This window comes from Lycium ferocissimum, chromosome 7, assembly GCF_029784015.1.
Source record: "Lycium ferocissimum isolate CSIRO_LF1 chromosome 7, AGI_CSIRO_Lferr_CH_V1, whole genome shotgun sequence".
NCBI classification, from domain to species: domain Eukaryota; kingdom Viridiplantae; phylum Streptophyta; class Magnoliopsida; order Solanales; family Solanaceae; genus Lycium; species Lycium ferocissimum.
Window position 1 is genome coordinate 38701694 of NC_081348.1, and position 21678 is coordinate 38723371.

General features: G+C 35.4%; 1 protein-coding gene across 3 annotated transcripts; it reads left to right on the forward strand.

Moving 5' to 3' along the window:
* The first annotated feature begins 2664 nt into the window (after positions 1 to 2664).
* On the forward strand, positions 2665 to 11191 carry LOC132064881 (E3 ubiquitin-protein ligase MBR2). Of its 3 annotated transcripts, none has more exons than XM_059458034.1 (7): positions 2665 to 2774; positions 2822 to 2877; positions 6479 to 8277; positions 8987 to 9037; positions 10131 to 10226; positions 10448 to 10591; positions 10691 to 11191. In XM_059458034.1, the coding sequence occupies exons 3-7, from the start codon at positions 6529 to 6531 to the stop codon at positions 10820 to 10822; spliced, it is 2172 nt and encodes a 723-aa protein (XP_059314017.1). In that variant the 5' UTR covers positions 2665 to 2774; positions 2822 to 2877; positions 6479 to 6528; the 3' UTR covers positions 10823 to 11191. The 3 variants fall into 3 exon arrangements, with proteins under 3 accessions (XP_059314017.1, XP_059314018.1, XP_059314016.1); XM_059458035.1 differs by having other exon boundaries at positions 2759 to 2877; positions 6479 to 7684; positions 7763 to 8277; XM_059458033.1 differs by having other exon boundaries at positions 2759 to 2877.
* The last annotated feature ends 10487 nt before the right edge of the window (positions 11192 to 21678 follow it).

Here is a 21678-nt window from a genome sequence, read left to right on the forward strand (position 1 = left end):
AAATAGTGTATGTTTTCACGTGTCAACAAATACACGAGAACATGGTTAAAAAAAAAAAAAAAAAAAAAAAAAGATCCTTGATTTTAGCCTTTAACGGTGGAGCTATTAAATTATATATTAATATTATTATTTTTGATGTATTTTAGTGATTTTTTTTTTTTGATTTGATGTATTTCAGTATTATTTTTTTTCTACAATGTATTTCCGTGTCTTTTTTTATGTATTTCAGTGATTTTTTTTTTTAATGTATTTTAGTGATTTTTTTTTGTTTTTTTGTTTTTGATGTATTTCAGTGGCTTTTTTTGACGTATTTCTTTGATGTATTTCAAATACATTGTGTACATTCCAACTACATATGAAGCCAAATACATTCAAATTTTCGTATATTTGAATGGATTTCAACAAATACATTCAGATACAAGACAAAAAAATTCAAATCCATGACAAATACATTAAAAAACAGTGTGTTTGGCTATTAACAAAATACAATAAAAAATACACTCAAAAAATACAAAAGAGAAATACATTAAAAAACAATGTATTTGTGAGATGTAGATTTTTTTAATGTATTTGACTTTTAACAAATACACACAAAAATCCAAAATATACACACGGCCAGATCTGAGACACCACCAAAAACCCTAATCTCTCCACCACCACCAAAACCCTAATCTGAGACACCACCACCACTAAAAACCCTAATCTCTCCACCACCACCAAAACCCTAATCTCTCCACCTCCACGTCATCCTCTCCGCCGCCATCTCAAAATCAGTGCCATCGCCTCCACCACCAAAAATACACACGGCCAGATCTGTGCCATCGCCGTCTACATCTTCTTCTTCCTCACCGAGTCTTCATCTTCGTCGTCTGCATCGTGTGCCATCTCAGGCCACTCAATCGGCGGGTGTTTAAGTAACGATCCGACCATCTTCTTCCTCGAAAGTAACCCACGGATGGATAGAGTGAAAGAGAGAGAGAGAGAGAGAGAGAGAGAGAGAGGGGTGAGCACGAGAGGGAGAGGGAGAGAGAGAGAGAGGGCGGTGCGCGTGGCACGGTGGTGGTTGAGAGAAGGGGAGAGACATTTTTTAGGGTTTTGAGAAATGAAAAATCTGAAATGGGTAGTAATTGGAAAAAAGAAACATATATGTATTTGAGTATGTATTTTTGATATAGCTATCAATTGTAATTTAGAAAAGCTAATTAGCTACTAAATATAATTAAATAAAAGGATAGTTAATATTAATAATTAGGTCTTAAAAGAAGCTACAATAATTAGGTCTTATTAAATATTTACAAGACAATATTCCAATTTATATGACCATTGAGTGCTCTACGATAATATGTCTTGCCAACGAGAGTCGAACTTGAGTGCTCTACCAGAATATGAACCCCTTTAGCCACTGAGCTAAGCTTTTGATATATACAATACGCATAAAATTAAAATTTGATCCTATATACAGTATACACAGTTTAATCTTCTGGCTAAAGTGATTCTGATGAACTCTTGGCTCCACGTGGATCCGCCTCTCTTACATAGTGTTGCTACTTGCTAGCCATGTTTGATATATTTTAGTTTTCATATATTTTCTTGATTTTTTAAATAATATGTAAGACTTATTTTGAATCAAATTAATTTGACTAAAATGATGCTTATTTCGAATCAAAGGAAGTAAATGCCTTCTCGTGGCTGGACAATTTATTTACTTCTTTCGTCCCATATTAACTGTCGTTTTAGCTCAAAAAAATTATATCAAAATAATTGCTAATTTGAAATTTCAAGACTAAAGCGATAATTGATCTCAACTATATTCTTAACAATAAAGGAGTAATTCTCTTTAATGCTGCCCAATCACAAAAAAAACATCTAACAAATAGGGATAATATGGTAAAGAGGTAAAAGCACGACTAAAATGAGACGAAGGGTATATTTGGGGTTAACTACAATAAACACCAATATACTATGACTCAATTACGGATAGACCTCCTGTATTTTAAATTCAACTACTTACATCCCCTATATTCTGAAAATCCTACTCTTACATCCCCTATATTTTGAATTGAAACACTTACACCCCTTATATTGTGAAACCCCTACAATGTTACCCCTTTTCTAAAAAAATAAAACCTTTTATAAAATAGAATTTCTCATATAATAAGTATTATAATTGAATAAAATTACTAATAACTTACATATTTAAAGTGAATGAAAGTTATAACTACTTGCTAATAGTCGCATATCTTATTAAATAAATTTGTGTTAATTTTTCTATTTATGATTTTCGAACGATAATTTTTTCTACAATTAAAGGCACGAATAAAATTTCTGTTAAATTTTTTATCTTAATTTAAAAATATCATAAATGTAACTCCAGAAAAAGGTCATATTTATAGTCTTAATTTATCTTTTAATAATTATATTTTAATATATTTAGCTACATCACAGGGATGTAAGTATAGAGAATATTCACAATACAAAGAGTGTAAATCTTTAATTTTAAAATATAAGGATCTGTCTGTAACCGAGTCTTGGTACAGGGTGATCAGTGAACATAACCCTATATTTTATTATGGGGTTAGCCGAACTAATTTAATTTAATAGTTAAGAAAAATAAATATAATGCATTTATCACACATACAGCTTAATTGCTGTCTCAGTTCCCTACTGTGTCTTGGGCACACAGAGCCACACCTACACACACACTCTCAAAGAGGGACACCTAGAGAGAACGAAACCGTCATCTTCAATGGAGAAATAGCTTTTCTCCTATACACAAAAATCAAACCCCACAATCCCCAAACCAAAAAAAAAAAAAAAAAAAAAAAATCAATTTTCGACCAAGAAAACACCGATCATCTTTTTTCCGTTAATTCTCAGGTATCTTTATCGACCCATTTAATTTTCTTGAATTATTGTTTGTTTTTCCTAAGGAGTTTCAGCTTTTTATTATCATCATACTATTATTCTTGTTTTTCTTCTGTGAATTCGCTGGTACTTACCCAAATTGTTACTGTTGAAAATAGAATTACTCGTTTTTTTACTTGATTTTTTGTCTTTCGGTGGCTTTCTTTTCATACTATGGATCTGCAACTTAATGGAGTTTAAATACTAGTGGTATTAATGGAATTTTCCTTTTTCAATAATGTTCAAAGTTTTTGAGCTGTTAGTTCTTTCTAATAGGAGTTGACTTTTTTGCATAAGATGAATTTAATTGGATAAACTGAGTAGGATTCATATAGCCGACCTCAAATTGTTTGGGATTGAGGCTTAGAGCCTGTTTGGATTGGCTTATTTTAGGTGCTTTTAAGTCAAAATAGCTTTTGAACAGTTTCGTAGTGTTTGGGTAAGATAAAAAAAGTGCTTTTAAGAACTTGTTTTTAAGCCCAAAAAACAAAAATAAGCCATAAGTTACAAGCCCATCGAAACAGGCTCTTAGCTGTTCTTGTTGCTGTTATAACGAGGATTAGGATATCTACTTAATTGTGAACATATATTCTGTTTGTTACAGTTGGATACTTTTTTAAGTTGAGTCTTTTATCTGCATAATAGTGTAGTTTCTTCCTTATATAGAAGGGGTGAGGAATCAACTTCTCAGTTGCTATAGAATGTAGAATGTTGGACCTGGCTATTCTGTGTATTGTTTTTTATGTAAATTAAATCTAGGTTTCCTAATCATAGGAGTAATAAAAAAAAAAAAAAACTGAGGATTTTACTACCCACCGGAGAAAGAAGTTTTTATTTTTTATTGTCGAGTAGTACAATTTAGTTTTCTGGTACTTGTATTGAGTTTCACTAATTATGTTGGAAAATCCCATTCTCACTTTGATAAATTTTACCACCCAACTGTCTCTTCTGACTGCATTTTCGGCTTTGGCTTCGATGAAGTGAATGATTCTAATAAATCTTACTGCTGAGTGCTGTCTATGTGCGTGTTTATATATATCTCAAGAGTATATTTAAGACCTTAAGACTTTATTATACATAAGGGGTTTCACTTTGGCTGGGGGAGGACATGTCAGCCATGCATCAAGATGTTTGTTTTCTAGTAAACTGCTTTATTTTGAACAATCATTTTGTCCAAAAACTGGTGAGTAAGTGGCATTGCCTCTGTCATTATTATTATTATTGTTACCTTTATTCTTACTGTTTTGTGGTATTTATTAAAAACATGTTCTTTTTTGGGTAAAGGAAAAGCGAAGTCTTTGTTAAAAAATGCACAATAAGTTAACCTCTCCTAATCACCTTTGCCAATGAAGGTCTAAAACATGCTTTACTCTTTTAAGTCTATTCAATTCAATGGTTCTAAGTAATAACTTGGGGGTTAAAGATTATTATTCTCGGAAGTAAGCATACTCTCCCATTTGTGTTTGTACAGTTGTCTAAGTCTAAGTTGGTGTTTCTAACTTGGTCAAATTTGGCTCTTCTAGAAAATGTACTTGTATTTGCTGGAAGTAGGGAACCATCTTTTTTCCCCCCACAAAACTGATATGATAGAAAAGATTTACTTTATCTTTTATCATCTCTCTCTGCCACTATTCATGTAGCATGGCAAGCATTATAAGTACATCCTGTGTAAATTGTCTTTTGTCTAGGTCCTCAAGCAATTTTTAGGTAGCATCATTGGTCACAACTCCATACTAACCAATCAAGATATTAAATGGTTGTAAATATCATGTTTATAGGAATATATTTTTTGTCAGAAGTGTTTTGCAGTCAAAGAATGTTGCAAGCTATCGCTCAAATATAGGGTATTCTAGAGCACTGTACAACTACTACTAGCCCTTAATCCTAAGCTAATTAGTTTAGGTATTGCAGAGCACTGCCATTGAGAAAATTCCAACTGGCTGAAGCAGCTTTTTACAGCCTAAAATTTTGGTAGAGTATCTAAAGGTACTCTTCATTGGATAACTGAGGAGTTGTGTTCATTTGCAAACAAAGTAAAAATTTGAAGTCACTGAACAGTTTCTCATGTAAGCTATGTGGCTATGGAAAAATGTTTTCTCAAGCTGCTGAGTGCTGATTATCGTAGTTGGCTTGTTCCGTTATTGATCAGCAGATTTCATATCATTCATTGTAGCCTTATTTCATCTTTAAAGGCTATCTTATGTATTTAGCTACACCCTGCCATCAGTATTATGCTAGCAGTTTCAGTTATAAATCGAAGCATTCATGATGAAATAATGAGATATGATCTAAAGCTGTGAAGGCAGTGCAAACAACCCTGTGATCAGAATTGTAGTATACATTAGTTGATGAACGTGGGTTCTGCTTATAAGGTTTCTATTAGTTGTGTTCAAGGACTTAGTGAAATTAATTGCTAATGGCTGTTAATTATAGACTTTTTTTTTTGTGGGTGAGCTGGTTGACAGCCAATAGCTGGGGGGCAAGGATGGTACTGTTGGAGCTAAAATTATTGGGTGTTATGGTTTAGAGTTTAGAAAATTTTCATGTTTTTATGAGGATTTAACAAGCAGAGTATTGCTGCTGTTTAAGAAGGTAAAAGATAAAGGTAGCACGTGAACAGTAGCTACAAGGAGAATAATGACAAAAAAGAAGAAGAAGAAGAAGACGGAGAAGGGGAGAGGAAAAGGAGTCTTGGACCCACCTAGAATTCGTTATGGTTAAAACTTATCAACAACATACCCAGTGTAGTCCCGTAAGTGGGGTTTGGGGAGGGTAGGATGTACGCAGACCTTACCGTACCTTTATGGGTTAGAGAGGCTGTTTCCGAAAGACCCCCAGCTCAAAAAAGGAGAATGGTTAAAACTTATCAAGGACATGATATATAATTCCTTATGGTTAACCGTCCTAAGGTAAGGCTGCAGAAGCACCAAAGAAGCAATAAAGCTCGCTGTGAAGCTAACAAACAATTCTCATAGATGGGCTCTACTTAATAAGAACACTAAAAGAGTAATTGGAAGATTGAAAAGACTTCCTCTTACCTACTAATAAAACTACTTAAACATAAAAAACCTGTGTTCTCGCATCCTAAAACAGTTAGGACTCATATATAAACTAGGAAGCAATTAACTTACCCAAAAACTTATTAAAGAAGTTCTCTATGGAACCACTACAGCAATACACCAAATTATCTTTCACTCTAAAAACTTAAATACATTAGCTTAAACCTAGAATCAACTGATGAGCTGGAACTTAAGCATAAATTAGGCCTCAAAACTAGTACAACATGCTTCAAATATTCACCCCTATAAATTATTCTGATGGAGGCTGAAAGTCTTCAGCTTGAAATTAACAGTTGCTTTACCAATTTTGTCTTTTAGCTTTTTCTTGGATTGTCATTGCTACCCGCATTTTCAGCATGCTGTGAACTGATCCTATACGTTGCTGAAATTACTATCTTAATGCATCAGAAGTTATATAATCAATTTAGCTTTACCTATATTTTCACTTTTCTCCTGTGAAATTATGCTTTAACCCTCCTAAGATATCAACTATTGTTAATTTGGTTCTTTGACAGAATTTCCTCACCAGTGCACTCGAGGCCTTGGTTTCTCATAATTGGCCAAGATGCAAGGGAACAGAAGCATACTAGATTCCTTTCCAGAAACTATTGATCTTAATCAGGGATCAGTTTCAAGTAATGCTTCTGGAGATCGGACAGTCCATTGGGATAACTTGCCAAATCCAGTGGAGGATCGATTAGCAAATTCCATGCTTTCTTCTAGAGAAAATCATAGTCGTGCTAATGCTGTTAGTTATAACACTCAGAACTGCAGTGCGTGGGATCAAGGTGAGTCTAGCTCCAGTGCCAGTTTGCATGACATTGGTCATGGTAGTAATTTGAAAATAGGACATGGTTGGCCTTCCTCATCAAGTAATTATGTCATGACTAATCCAAAGTCAGAAGAAAGGCGATTTGGACCGTCCAATGTCCTCCTTCCTGAGAGTTCCACAAGGGAATATGGTGGAAATCATCTGATTGGTAGCCCGACAATTTTATCAAATCTTGCCTCAGCTCACAGTCCTGTTAATGCTAACAGTGGTGACACTCGGCTGGTCATGAGACCAAGTGTATCTCCAGCTGTCTACATGTCTAGCAGTAGATTGGAAGCGGAGCGTCCTGCTTCGGGTGTCTCTTACAATGCCGGTACTTCTTCTGGTAGTTCTAGTTATTGGGCCGGCCCCCCTGATATATCAGGTTCTTCCATGGGTACTTGGGGTTTATCCTGTAAGCGCAGGGTCCTCGAAGGCAGTTCTGGGCAGTCTTGTGGTAGAAGTTCAAGCTCCAATGCACCTGAGAACATTATACAGCACAATTTTCCAAGTCAATATGATGCTTCCAGCAGCTTAAGCATATCACCAGCCTCTGCGAGTGTGCAGAATACTTATTACTCGGAAAACCTTTATCCAAGAAATGGGGTTGGAACAAGAGTGGCTGCTTCTGACATATTTCCTCCTCCTTTAAGTGCTAGTGGTGTTGCAGACACCTCAGCTAGAAATTCTGGGGGTGGACGAAACCTTGGGAACCAGGATACAATTACATTTGGTTTACTGCCAACTGGGACTGATTTAGGGCATTCTAGTGTTGGCTCTACTCTTGTGACTCCTCGACCTATTTCAGTATCTAATTCATTGGGCTCCAGACAGCCAATTTCACGGCCAATGAATTCAGGTAACCCAGGAAGCCATTCTGGTGTAATGCACATTTCTGGTGTTCCAAGAGGTTTGCATCCAGTTCCCTGGGACGTATCTCCTAATTCACGAGGTGGTAGTTCATCAAGTTCAAATGTGGTTTTTGCAGATAGATATGCATTACAAGATGAAGCTAACTTCCGGAGCTCAATCAGAAATAGTGGGCAACCTATTCCATTTGTTCCTGCTCCTGAGACTAGAAATATGGTACAGGATCCCACTAATTGGAGTTTAGCTACTTCAAATGCAAGCTATTCCAGAAACACGCCTTCCAGTTCTGCACTCGGTCGTGGGTCAAGTACGCAAGCCTTTCCTACTGCATGGATGCCCAATCAGAACTCAGCAACCAGTAATAATCGTAGTTCTTCAGAAATTTCTCCTTGGACTCTCCTCCCACCTGTTGAGTCTGAGTCTGGAAGTCAGAGAGGTCATTTTCCCCTGCTACCTTCAGCTGCTTCTCCCCTGCAGGAGGCGGAGATGTCATCGCGATCTAGTAGCCGTGGATCTAGTAGCCGTCGCAATCATCGAAACCTCCTTAGATCATCTTTGATGGCCGATTTTCCAAGTAATGATGTGGATGGATGGCGTGGTTTAGCTGCTGATATCGAGGGTCGCCATAGACTGGTACAGGATGTTTGTGTTTGATAATAGTATCGAACTGTTCTACTTTGGTTTACCCGTTAATGTTTTTCAGCTGTTCTTATCTTTTATCTGGCTTGTTGAAAGTATAAATATTTGTTCTTGTATTACTATGTTGTCTTCCTGTGGACTTCTTCCTTTCATCTACTTATAGTCTTATTCGTGTTCCCCCTTTTTCCTACTTGTTCATCTTGTGATGCTATGAAGACTGTTACATTAGTTGCTTATTGTTTAGTTTAGGATTGATGGATCATGTATTGGCCCAACATTTAAGTGCAGGTATCACACATGAACAGAAGCATACGCCTCCTTATAATTCTTTTGACAATTAGCACGTTAGTACTTTCTGGATGGGTTAAGGATTGCGATTTGCTTAAGTGATCAGTGATCACTTCTCACTGATATCTATGTACTTCTAGAGCTATGTCGCCCACAACTTGGAACTTAGAATCTTAGAATGAATGTGAATCTAAGCACCTAAATTTTTTACCTTAATCTTTACAAAACTGATACTTATTTCACCAGTAATTCGATGTAGCATTATCTTCAGTTTGTCCTGGATTTTGTTGTGTTGAGTTCTCTCTTGAATCAATCCAGCTGTTTTTATGTTGCTTCGTGCCTTTCTTTTGAGATACTTTTGACCTACCGTTAATTCTTTCATTACTTACTAAATGTTGCTGCTTGCATTCAACAGATTCGTCAAGTCCTGCATGCCATGAGGAGGGGCGAGAGCAGGCGATCCGAGGTTTTGTTTTGATCCTTATGATGCTCCAATTAATGTTCAGCTAGTTTAGATATGTAATGTATATGAGTAATATGTAGTTCATGATCTGAACACGGCGGTGCATGAAATTTCTGTCGATTTTCTGAGCTGTGAAAAGTTTTAAATATTAGTTGCTTTTACTTGTAAGCAACTCCATAAGTTTCAGCTAGAAATATGGCCAGAATGATGACTTTCTAGCGATGGAAATCTGGAAGGACAACAAATTACCTTCGCTTATTTTCGTTGAGTGGGGTCTTCCGGAAACAGCCTCTCTATCTTCCGAGATGGGGGTAAGGTCTGCGTACATTTTACCCTCCCCAGACCCCACACTGTGGGATTTCACTGGGTATGTTGTTGTTGTTATTTTCGTTGAGTGATATTTTTTACCAGACTGCCAATTAGGTTATTTGGGGTGAAATATATTTATCAGAATTTCTTTTATGATGCTTGTAAGGCGTGCTTCATAATTTAAGTAAGAGAGATGTGTGTCCAGATGGTGATCTAGCCAGCCATGGAATCTTAAAAGGGAACTAGTTACCTATCTTTCTTCTCTCCTCTCCTTTTCAATGAGGTGAAATAAAGTTACCTGACAGCCAATTAGGTGGTTTAGGTGAAAAATAGTTCTCAGCAATTTTTCAATGGTGCAATATCTTATGTTTAGCCTATGGTTTAGTTTTAACTTGTATATTTTCCTTCCTAATAAGATGTTTAATTTTTTTTTTATTTTCCATCCTATCAAGAATTTTTAAGTAGTTAGTGGTCAGTTATTCCTTTTGTCTCGACGATGACGCCTAATTGCATCTGACTGGATTATAAGGGTTTCTCATCTTGATCCCTTGTAGGAGGAAGCTACTTAATCTAGACTTATTTCCTCATTGCATTTGAAACATCCATAGCCAACTCTGCAACTCCTTATCAAACTGCACTGTTCATGTTGCTTAATGCTAATAGAACAGCTCTATTTAGCTGACATCTTTATGTTTAGGGCTGAGTTACACTTTTGGAGAAGGGAATTTCTGGGATCCGCACCAATTATTCGATCTCTTTTATTAATTTGCTTTTTCTTTCCTGGCAGGATTATATGATGCTCGATCCATTTGTCAACGGTGTTGCTGAATTGCATGATAGGCATCGAGGCATGAGGCTCGACGTTGATAACATGTCGTATGAGGTAAATATGGTTGTGTTTTGCTGTCACTAAATTTCGTAATCTACATCTGACATTGTAGCCCTTAACAAATTTGTTTTTAGATTTGTATCTTTTTTACAAGAGATCTTTATTTTTATAAATAAGATATCTGAAAATAACGCACAAATGATCTGTGAAGGGTTATTTTTTACTATTTCAAATTGTAAAGGTGTTCACCCATCTTGTCTACTTGCATTCCTTAGGAATTATTGGCATTGGAAGAACGTATAGGGAGTGTGAACACCGGATTGAGTGAAGAAACCATTTTTGGTCGTATGAAGCAGCGGAAGCATGGGCTGATATGTGGAGGGTCATCATCAGAAATGGAGCCTTGCTGTATATGTCGGGTGAGACACTTCCCGATAGTTTCACACTATATAAGTAGTTGATATTACAACAGAACCATTCTTGAATAAATCTTGTCGTCTTTCTTTTACGTTTATCAGGAGGAATACACAACTGGAGATGACATGGGAATGTTGGATTGTGGTCATGAATTCCATAGTAATTGCATAAAGCAGTGGTTAATGCTGAAGAATCTGTGTCCTATATGTAAGATGACAGCCTTAAAAACTTGAAATGCAGCCAAACAAACCTAATTTTCTTTCTTCTGATTACCACCCCCACGAAGAATTCCCTGGAGAAAAAGAAAAAAAGTAGAAAGGGGAAAAAGGGGGGAGGGGGGGTTGAGGTTTCTTTACATTATAATCATACATTAGCACCTGAAACTGTTCAAATTCCCCATGAATGATTGCATGGGTTCAGGAACTGAAGGATGTGTAAGCGAGAAGAGACCTTTCTGACTGTTTCTATTTAAAACCCATAGAAATCTTTTTTATTTATTTATTTTTAAAGTGGTAAAATCCATAGAAATCTTCTTGAGACGTTTGTTTTGAATAATGTACTTCACCATATTATTAACCAAACAATTTTTAGTTTTTGTGGTATTCCTTTGTTTTGTTGCGTGGATGCTAACATGTTTCAATATCATGAATCTGATGTTGGGAAAAAGAATGGGTCCTAAATTGTCATATCTTCTATTCCTTGATTCTTGTGAGAAGTTACGAAAGCTATTGACACTAATAATTTAGTCTTAGTTTTTGGGTATTGTTTGATTAAAATAAGAGTTTAGAAAAACTTCTATACAAATGGACACGTAAAATAGACATTAATAAAACACCAATAGTGTTCTTGGCCGAAACAAATTGTTGTATTTAGTTTGACTTAGGTTGAACCATGCCAATATCAAACTGAAAACGTAGAACTAACTAGTTTTCTAAATATAGAAATCCTTAAATCTGTTTAAGTAGAACCGAAAGGAACAAATAATATAAATTATGCTAGGACAGAGAAAGTATTTATCTATATATATTGGACTGTTCTAAGATTAAGAAGGTTCAAAGTACGAAGTTAAATGACAAAAATGTAATGTCCATCAAAAGTTGGACAATCGTCTACGCTTTATTGATCATGTATTAGTTCGTCGAAATTATTGTATACAAGTAAAATTTAAAAACATTCATTGCATGTCATATATACATATTTATTTTTATACTTGCCTTTGAAAGTGTTATAGTTATTATACGATAAGTATAAGATTTAAGTTATAACCGTAATTAATAGGCCCCTGACTATGGATTAGTTTTTTAATATGTTGATTTGAGCATCGACATTTCCATCATCCCTTAAGCATCATTTCTATGCGATCTTGATCTCGAGTGAATAATATGATCAGTAAAGCAATAAGCAAAAGCCAAATCCGAATGACCACAAAAATAATGTTCGAGGAGACTTAAATCTTACATACGAGTGAGATGAAGAAGAAAAAGTAATTTGATTTAAACAGAATTCGAATGATCTTTTGGTTAAAGGAGCAACGTGGCATAAAAGGGAAAAGCCAAAAAGAACAAAGCAATGAGACAGAAAGTCATGATTGCAATTAACAACAAACGCAAGCAAACAGAGTTGGGGTGGCCAGAAAATACTCAGAAATCAACAACAAAAACGGCTTATATTCTGCCAAACCCTATTTGCAACACTTTTACGTCACGTCACAGACAACTATTCCTTCTCTCTTTCCTCTTGTCCTACACTCTACGTATTTTTATTTTCCATTCGGTATTCAGTACTCCGTTCGTTTCAATTTATGTAAACCCATTTAATTAGGCAAGTTTAAGAAGGAAGAAAGCTTTTAAACATGCGTATTAAAGTACATATGGTTTGTTTGGCTATAAATCATTTAATAAAGGTAAATTATTTAATATAGAAAGAGATCATTCTTTTTACGTACCAATAAGAAAATAGGTTCGCATAAATTGAAACGAGAGGAGTACTTTTTAAGGCTCGATTCATGCTCAGATATCTTATTTAGTACTCCACACTATCTTTCCTCTCGTCATATACTCTACGTTTTTTTTATTTTCCATTCGGTATTCAGTACTCCGTTCGTTTCAATTTATGTAAACCCATTTGATTAGGCACGGAGTTTAAGAAAGAGGAGAAAGCTTTTAAACTTGTGGTATTAAATGAGTCACATATGGTTTGTTTGGCTATAAATCATTTAATAAAGGTAAATCTTTTGAATATAGAAAGAGATCATTCTTTTTGTGCATCAATAAGAAAATAGGTTCACATAAATTAAAACAGAGGGAGTACTTGTTTTAGGCTCGATTCATGCTCAGATATCTTATTTAGTACTCCACACTCTCTTTTCTTTCGTCATATACTTTTTTCTTTCCATTTTGATGTGTCATTTTGGAGCTCAATTAAACCGATTTGCTCCAAAGAGTTCACCTTGAGGTAAACTCTATATATTAAAGGTGATTCCAATCCTAGGTATCACACTTGAGAACTCTAATTTAGAATAAAGTACTAAGTTATAGTGTACGATTGTGCTCATAAATTTGATATTTTGATGCGTGTACTATAATTATTACAGTGGGCTAGTAAAATGTAAAAATTATAAAAATATCACAATAGATAAATGAATTTCAATATATTAAAATTGTGAAAGCTGGACCAATTGACGTTATTAAACATTTTAGAACGTCAATTGCTCATATAAATAAAAACAAAGTTTTCTTAAGTTGAAGATACAAAGTAACCTGAAAGCATTATTAAGACCAATGTCATCTCACGTCCCTCCTTAAACGGAAAAGGGTAAAAAATATCCTCAACTTATTAAAAATGGCTAAAAGATTCCCTCCTTCCACCTATTGGATTAAATTTGCCCCTTCTTCTACCTATTAGATAAAAAATATCCTTAATGTATTAGAAATGGTTCCAAAATATCCTCCTTCCACTTAATAATTGTTCAATATAAGTTAAAAATAAATTAATACATATTAAAATTAAATTTGAATATTAAATTTAAATTTTATCTAAACTTTAATGTTTATTTAATAATCTAGGAGTGTTTTTAAATTAAATAGTAATATTTACGTATATTTTTTGTATAGAATGTGTACTAGTTGAACGAGACCCATAAATTAGTATATCTAAAGGTGCTAAGAAGAACGAAAGCGCGAAGGATAAAAGTGTTGGTAAACTGTGTTCAGAAGCGTAGGAAACGAAAAGAAGCGGAAAAAACCGTAAAAAAAGAAACGAAATAGTGTAAATTTGGAAAAAAATTTCGAAACAAAGAAATATCCGAGACCACGAATTCTCGTGTGTCCTTAAGGAATTTAATCCCCCACCGTACCCAAGGTAATGGATTACTTCCTCCCAGGATAAAACGGATATACCTGTCGTAGGAGTAGCGGTACCTCAAGCGCCTACGACTTCGACGAACTCAAATCAGGCAACGAACCACACACAGACTCGATAGTTTTATTGTAGGAAAAAAAATGTAGAATGTGCAATGCAGGAAATTTTTTTCAGTGGTTGAAAATGAGGCATTGCCTCAGTTTATATAGCCGCGAAAAATACCTGTTCAGAACAGGTTTGGTAACTGTTCGGAGAGGCATTGCCTTTTCCGAAAAAAAATAAGAACGTTGGGATTTTTTTTATTTCGCGAAATTAATAATAATTTGGCTGAAATAATAATAATAAAAAAATCGAGAAAATGACAATTGAATTTAAATAAATTTGGTCTAAAAAGATTATCAATCAATCATTTGACTAAATCAAATCTGCTTAGAAGCCGAGCAACGACGACGCACGAGGGGAGTCCCTCTTCTCAACCCTTTAAGAGCTAGATGAGTCTTTCTAATATAAGCACATAAATTTCCCTTTCTACCACCAATGTGGTACAAAGCTCCTTTCTAAAGGAACTATGCTTTAAACTTCATTTTGCTTTCATTGTCTTTTCCCTCCATTTTTCATTCACACCAACTTAGCTAGCTTTAATTATTAACTAGCTTTAACAATCCCACATGAATGGGGAATGGCTATATGATGAAAAAAAACGTGACAAAAAGTGTGTGATTCGTAAGCAAGGATTAATCGCATACGGATAAGTAGATTTCTCTTTGAACTTTCCATAGTGAACATATGTCGGATATACTCGGTCAATCGATAGATTTGATATCTTTGAACCGTCGAGCTTTGGTGTATACTTAGACAACCACATGTCACACAATTAACCCTTTAGCCCGTCTTTGGTTCTCGTTGTTTTGTTCGTTTCAGACCATGAACATTTCGGGTTCATAAGTCCGTAGAGAATTGGCCTTCTGAAATTCTCCTTGAAGCTTACACTTCACACTTACATAGGTGATTCCTAAATGTGTCATCCCGTAGATACTGTTATTTGATATACCCCAGTATCAAACTTAGAAACCATTAAAAGCCTTAATGCTTTATCTGATGCTTGAACATGGTCTCATCACGAGAATGGACCAAAAAGTTATTGTGACAATGTTGAACCGTCATCAATAACTTTGTTTGATCTCTTTGAACCTAGATCTTGGATCTCTAGTCTTCAGGTAGAGTTACCGCCACGATGACTTGTCTCGGCCATAGTCCCATTCCCTCGATGATCTTTCAACCTCCTCTCTAGTTAGGCCTTTAGTTAGTGAATCCGACACATTATCTCTTGACTTAACATAGTCAATTGTGATAATTCCACTAGAGAGTAGTTGTCTAACGGTGTTATGTCTTCGTCGTATGTGACGAGACTTTCCGTTGTACATAACACTCCCGGCTCTTCCTATTGCTGTTGGCTATTGCAATGTATGCATATAGGAGTCAACGGTTTAGGCCAAAATAGAATGTCTTCTAAGAAATTCTAGAGCCATTTTAAACCTTTCGAACGCTTATCTAAAGCTATGAACTTAGACTCCATTGTAGAGTGGGTGATACATGTTTGTTTGGATACTACCAAGACAACGCTCCTCCTTTATGGTAAAAACGTATCCACTTGTGGATTTAGTTTGATTGAGCCGAGTGATCCAATTTACATCACGGTATCCTTCAATAAGCACGGATACCGTTATAATGCAAAGCAAAGTTTTGAGTGTGTTTCAAATACCCCAAAACTCGCTTCATTGCTAGCCAATGATTTTGGTCGGGATTACTAGTGTAGCGACTTAGTTTGCTTATAGCACATGCAATATCAGGTCGCGTACAGTTCATAATATACATCAAACTTCCCAACACTCTGGCATAATCCAATTGAGAATGACTTTTACCTTTATTCTTAGCAAGAGCAAGGCTCATATCAATTGGTGTCTTTGCAACTTTAAAGTCCAAATACTTGCTAGAGTAACTTTTCAATATAATGAGATTGAGACAATTTTTGACCTTGAGAAGTCTTATGGATTTTAACTCCCAAAATTAAATCGGCAACTCCTAAGTCTTTCATATCAAACTTACTAGCAAGCATGCGCTTAGCAACATTTATGTTAGCAATGTCGCTACTCATTATCAACATATCATCCACGTACAAACAAAAAATGACGACGTGGTTCGGAGTGTTCTTAATGTAGACACATTTATCACACTCATTTATCTTGAATCCATTTGACAGCATCGTATGGTCAAATTTTGCATACCGTTTGGGTGCTTGTTTTAGTTCGTAAAGACTTAACAAGTCGACACCTTCTTCTCTTTGCCGGAACTACAAAACCTTGGGTTGTTCCAGGTAAATTTCTTCCTCCAACTTTCCATTTAAGAAGGTTGTTTTCACATCCATTTGATGGATTTCAAAACCATACATGGCGGCTAACGCTACTAACACCCGAATAAATGTAATCCTCGTTACCGGCGAGTATGCATCAAAGTAATCAAGACCTTCTCGTTGTTTAAACCCTTTAACAACTAGTCTTGCCTTATCTTTATCAATAGTGCCATCAGCTCTCATTTTTCGTTTGAAAATCCATTTGGAACCTAAAGGTTTGTTCCTTGGAGGAAGATCAACCAATTCCCAAGTATGGTTGTTCAATATGGATTCTATCTCACTATTGATTGCCTCTTTCCAAAATTGAGCTTCCGATGAAGACATAGCTTTGTTGAAAGTTCGAGGTTCATTTTCCAACAAAAATGTTAGAAATTCTGGTCCAAAGGAAGTGGACGTCGTTTGACGTTTGCTGCGTCTTGGATTTTCCTTTGTTTCTTCCCGAGGTCGTTTAGATTCTTTGCCAGACTACTCACATTCCTTTTTATACGGATATATGTTTTCAAAGAAGTCAGCATTATCTGATTCAATTATCGTATTCACCTGAATGTCGGGATTTTCTGATTTGTGAACTAGAAATTGATATGCCTTACTATTTGTGGAATATCCTATGAAAACACAATCAACGGTTTTAGGTCCTATATTTACCGTTTAGGGTTTAGGAACTTGCACCTTGGCCAAACACCCCCACACTTTGAAGTATTCCAAATTGGGCTTCTTTCCTTTCCACTTTTCATATGGAATAGATTGTGTTTTGTTATGGGGCACTCGATTGAGTATTCGGCTAGTTGTTAGGATAGCTTCCCCCAGCAGTTGGGTAAACGAGAACTTATTAACGAGGCATTAAATCATCTCTTTTAGTGTTCTATTTTTCCTTTCCGCGATTCCGTTGGATTGTGGCGAGTAAAGGGCAGTTGTTTGATGAATAATGCCATATTCCAAACATATTTGTTCAAAAGGAGATTCATATTCACCGCCCCTATCACTCCTTATCATTTTAATCTTTTTGTTAAGTTGAGTCTCAACTTCACTTTTGTATTGCCTGAATGCTTCAATTGCTTCATCTTTACTATTAAGTAAATAAATGTAGCAATATCGCGTATTATCGTCAATAAAAGTTATGAAATACTTCTTTCTACTGCGAGATGGGATTGACTTCATGTCACAAGTATACATTGTATGATTAAGTCTAAAGGACTTGAATTCCTTTCAACCGACTTATAAGGATGTTTAACATACTTAGATTCAACATAGATTTGTCATTTTGATTGATTGCATTCAAACTTAGGCAATACTTCCAAACTAATCATTTTATGCAAGGTCCTATAATTGACATGTCCTAATCGTGAATGCCATAAATCATTTGACTTAAGCAAGTAAGACGAAGCAAAAATTTTATTATTATCAACGACCATTACATTTAGTTTGAAAAGGCCCTATGTGAGGTAACCTTTTCCTATGTACATCTCGTTCTTACTTATTACAACCTTGTCAGAAACATAAACACACTTAAAACCGTTCTTCACTAGAAGTCCGGTAGATACTAAATTTTTCCTAATTTCAGGAACATGACAGACGTTGTTGAGAGTCACCCCCTTGCCAGTCAGGAAAAAAAAATGCAGAATGTGCAATGCAGGAAAACAAATTTAGTGGTTGAAAAATGAGGCATTGCCTCAGTTTATATAGCCGCGAAAAATACCTGTTCGAAACGGAGTTTGGTATTTGCTCGGAGAGGCTTTGCCTTTTCCGGAAAAAAAAATAAGAACGTTGGGATTTTTTTTTATTCCGCGAAATTTAAATAAATTTGGTCTAAAAAGATGACCAAGACCAAGACCAGACCAAATCCTAGCCGAGCGATGATGACGGTGTGAGGGGAGTCCCTCTTCTCAACCCTTTAAGAGCTAGAAGAAGTGTTTTGTAATATAAACACATAACTTTCTCTTTCTACCACCAATGTGGTACAAAGCTCCTTTTCAAAGGAACTTTGCTTTAAAGTTCATTTTCCTTCTATTGTCTTTTTCCTTCCATTTCTCATTCACACCACCTTAGCTAGCTTCAATCATTAACTAGCTTTAACAAAAAGTGCTTTCTATATGCACTAAAATGAATGAATATTGTTCAGCAGGTTGAACAGAATACTGGCATGAGTAGAGGGCAATTCCCTTTCACATATCTAGGTTGTGCAATCACTCACTTAAGGAAGAGGAAGATCTATTACACAGAACTTCTAAAGAGGGTGAAAAATAAATTGCAAGCATGGAAAGGAAAGATTTTATCTTATGGAGGGAAGACAGTTCTCATCTCAAGTGTACTTCAAAGTATACCTATTCACATGGTGTCAGCAGTAGTGCCTCCTAAATGTGTGTTAAATGAGTACACAAAATCTTTGCAAAGTTTTTTTTCGGAGTAAAAAGGAGGATGTGAAGAGTAGGCATTGGTCAGCTTGGGCCAATATTTGCTTGCCTAAACAGGAGGAAGGATTGGGTTTTAGGTCCATGTTTGATTTGTCAAAAGTTATGCATGCTAAACTTTGTTGGAGGTTTAGAACATGCACATCACTATGATCAAGTTTTATGTGGAATAAATACAGCAAGAAACATATTCCTTCTCTAGTGCAATGGAAAGGAGGCTCTCAAGTGTGGAAAATGATGCGGGAGAACAGAGAATTATTAGAAAAGGAGATTTGGCGGGAAATGGAACAGCTAGAATCTGATTTGATAACTGGACTCAGTTAGGCCCATTGTATTCTCAATTGTATGAGGGAATTCAGATAAATAAGACAATGAAATATATAGAAGAGTTCATAGAGGCTGGAAGTTGGAATTATGAAAAAATGCTTCATTTTCTTCCTATTGGTATCGTGGATCATGTGAAACAGAAGCTGGACAATGCGACTTTGAATGGGCATTGTGATCAGGCATGGTGGTTGAAGACTAGCTCTGGCAAGTTAACCACAACCAGTGCTTGGAAGTTATTGAGAAATACAGATACGACATTACAAGAAAATTTGGGTGAAGGGGGTTCCTTTCTAAATTTCCTTCTTCTTATGGAGATTATGGAAGGCAAAGTTACCTATTGATGAAGTTCTAGCAAAGATATATAGGATTTGCTGTAATCTTTACGTGCTAGTGTTGTTTATCTCCCAAACAAGAAACAATGGAGCATTTATTTCTTACTGGTGAATTTGCTACTAAAGTATGGAATTATTTTGCAGGTGCTGCAGGATTAATTGGTCTATTTATTCAAGTGAAATAGGCAATACAGAAGTGGTGGGGAGCTGAAGTTTCTGTCAAACTCAAAACTATTTTTCATGCACTTCCTGCAGTAATGTTGTGGTATATATGGAAGAGAAGGAATGTTGTGGTATATGGGTTGGTTCACGACATTAGTAATACAATGTATCACTGTACTAGATTGAAATGCCCTGGCTCAAGAATATACCAAGATCTTGGCCTTAATTGGTGCAACTGTTGGAAAATACAAGCCTCTTATTGGTTTCAAAATGGTTAGTTTTGTCCACCTGGCTCGTATAAGTGTAACATAGATGGGGCTTCAAGAGGCAATCCTGGAAATAGTTCTATAGCTTTTTGTATAATGAATAGTGTTGGTATTTCATCAGTGCTAGGGGAAGAAGATTACAAGACACTACTAACATTTTTGCAAAGGCTTTAGACATAAAAGATGGTCTGAAATTTTGCCAGGAGAATCATCTGATTCCAGTTATAGTTGAGACAGATTCATTAGCTATGAGAAACATGTCGGAAGGAGAATGGGAGGTTCCTTGGAGAGTGACGTTGGAAGTTAATGCAATTCAAGCCACAATGGAGGGTTATGATGTACAAGTTGTGCATGTGCTCAGAGAAGGGAATACTCTGGCTGATTATTTCACTAAAATGGTTTTTGATTTTGTAGGTACAGTTGATTTCAGTTCATTTCAGGAGGTTCCATTAACAGGGATGAAGATCATTAACCTGGACAAGACTCAAACACCTAACATTAGAACAAGGACCATGGGAAGAGAAGAACAAGACTAAGACACATACATCAGATTACATGTAACAAGTCTGAGGATTAAGAATACAGCTTGCATGCTCTATGGTTGCATTACAGTGTCAGATGGATCCAACATTATCTTAATTTTGATGGTGGTATTAGCATCATTGATGTTCCTTCCATTAGAATGAAGCTGATGAAGGGAAGTATGTTATGTAATGCACAGATTTGAAACAAGCTTCAAAGATTTGCAAAAAACTCAAGATTGGTTCCCTGAAAAAGCGGAAGATTGAATGTTGCAACTTAACAAACCGTCTGAAGTAATTTCAACTGGCTTTGTATCCACTGCACCTGGTGAGAGTTTTGACGTGTATCAAAGATGGCATCAAACCAAGACAGATGAATCAGTTGAAAAGCTACAACTTCAGCTTTCCATTTCTGTTTCTTTTTCTTTTTCTGCTTAGTTTTTGCAGTTTTCCATAACTGCAATTGCTATTTTTCTGCTTTTCTTTTTCTTTGTACAGAACTAGTTCTTTTTTAATAAATTTGCCACTATTCTTAGTGGTTTTGATTAAAAAAAGCGTAAATTATAGCAAAAAAAACATCCCAGGGAAAGTTACACTTAAAATTATCTTAATGTGTAGCATATAACTTGAAAAAAAAAATCCTCATAAAAGCAGCAGTTAAAATTAATTGCTTCCGATGAACAAAGCCACAAAAGATATCCTACAACTGCAGCTACTAGTCCATATGTTTACAGTTTATATGAAAACAAATAAAGAAAAATTACACAGGTATACATACATCTATTTACATAGAAAGTAATTCGCATGTTTAACCATTAGTTCTAACTTTTATATTAGAGTTAACTGCGCAAAAAATGTTTAATTTAGAATGCAAAAGTGAACTGTTACAGTATAATAGCCATAATTGCATCGTTACTCTTAAAAAAACATAAAATAAATGTCTTGATTAAGTAACACTTGTACCTAAAAATATATATCCATAATCGATACATGCATTAAAACAACAACTTATCATATATCTTCTATATGGACTTCGGTACATAATAAACTTAGTTAATTAATATGTATTAATTTATTTTTAACATATAGTAATCAAATAATATGTGGAAGGAGAGTATTTTTGAACCATTTCTAATACATTAAGGGCATTTTTTATCCAATAGGTGGAATGAGGGGCAAATTTGATCTAATAGGTGGACGGAGGGCATTTTTGACCCATTTCCAATATGTTAAGGGCATTGTTGACCCTTTTTTGTACAAAAAAGGGAATTAAATAAGGATAAATTATGTGGTTAAACAATAA

What these genes read in the sequence shown, in the direction of transcription:
- LOC132064881 (XM_059458034.1), top strand. Translation starts at nt 6,529, where the DNA reads ATGCAAGGGAACAGAAGCATACTAGATTCCTTTCCAGAAACTATTGAT. An exon ending in GCGAGAGCAGGCGATCCGAG is followed by an intron (nt 9,038 to 10,130) that starts GTTTTGTTTTGA and finishes CTTTCCTGGCAG; the next exon opens with GATTATATGATGCTCGATCC. An exon ending in AGCCTTGCTGTATATGTCGG is followed by an intron (nt 10,592 to 10,690) that starts GTGAGACACTTC and finishes TACGTTTATCAG; the next exon opens with GAGGAATACACAACTGGAGA.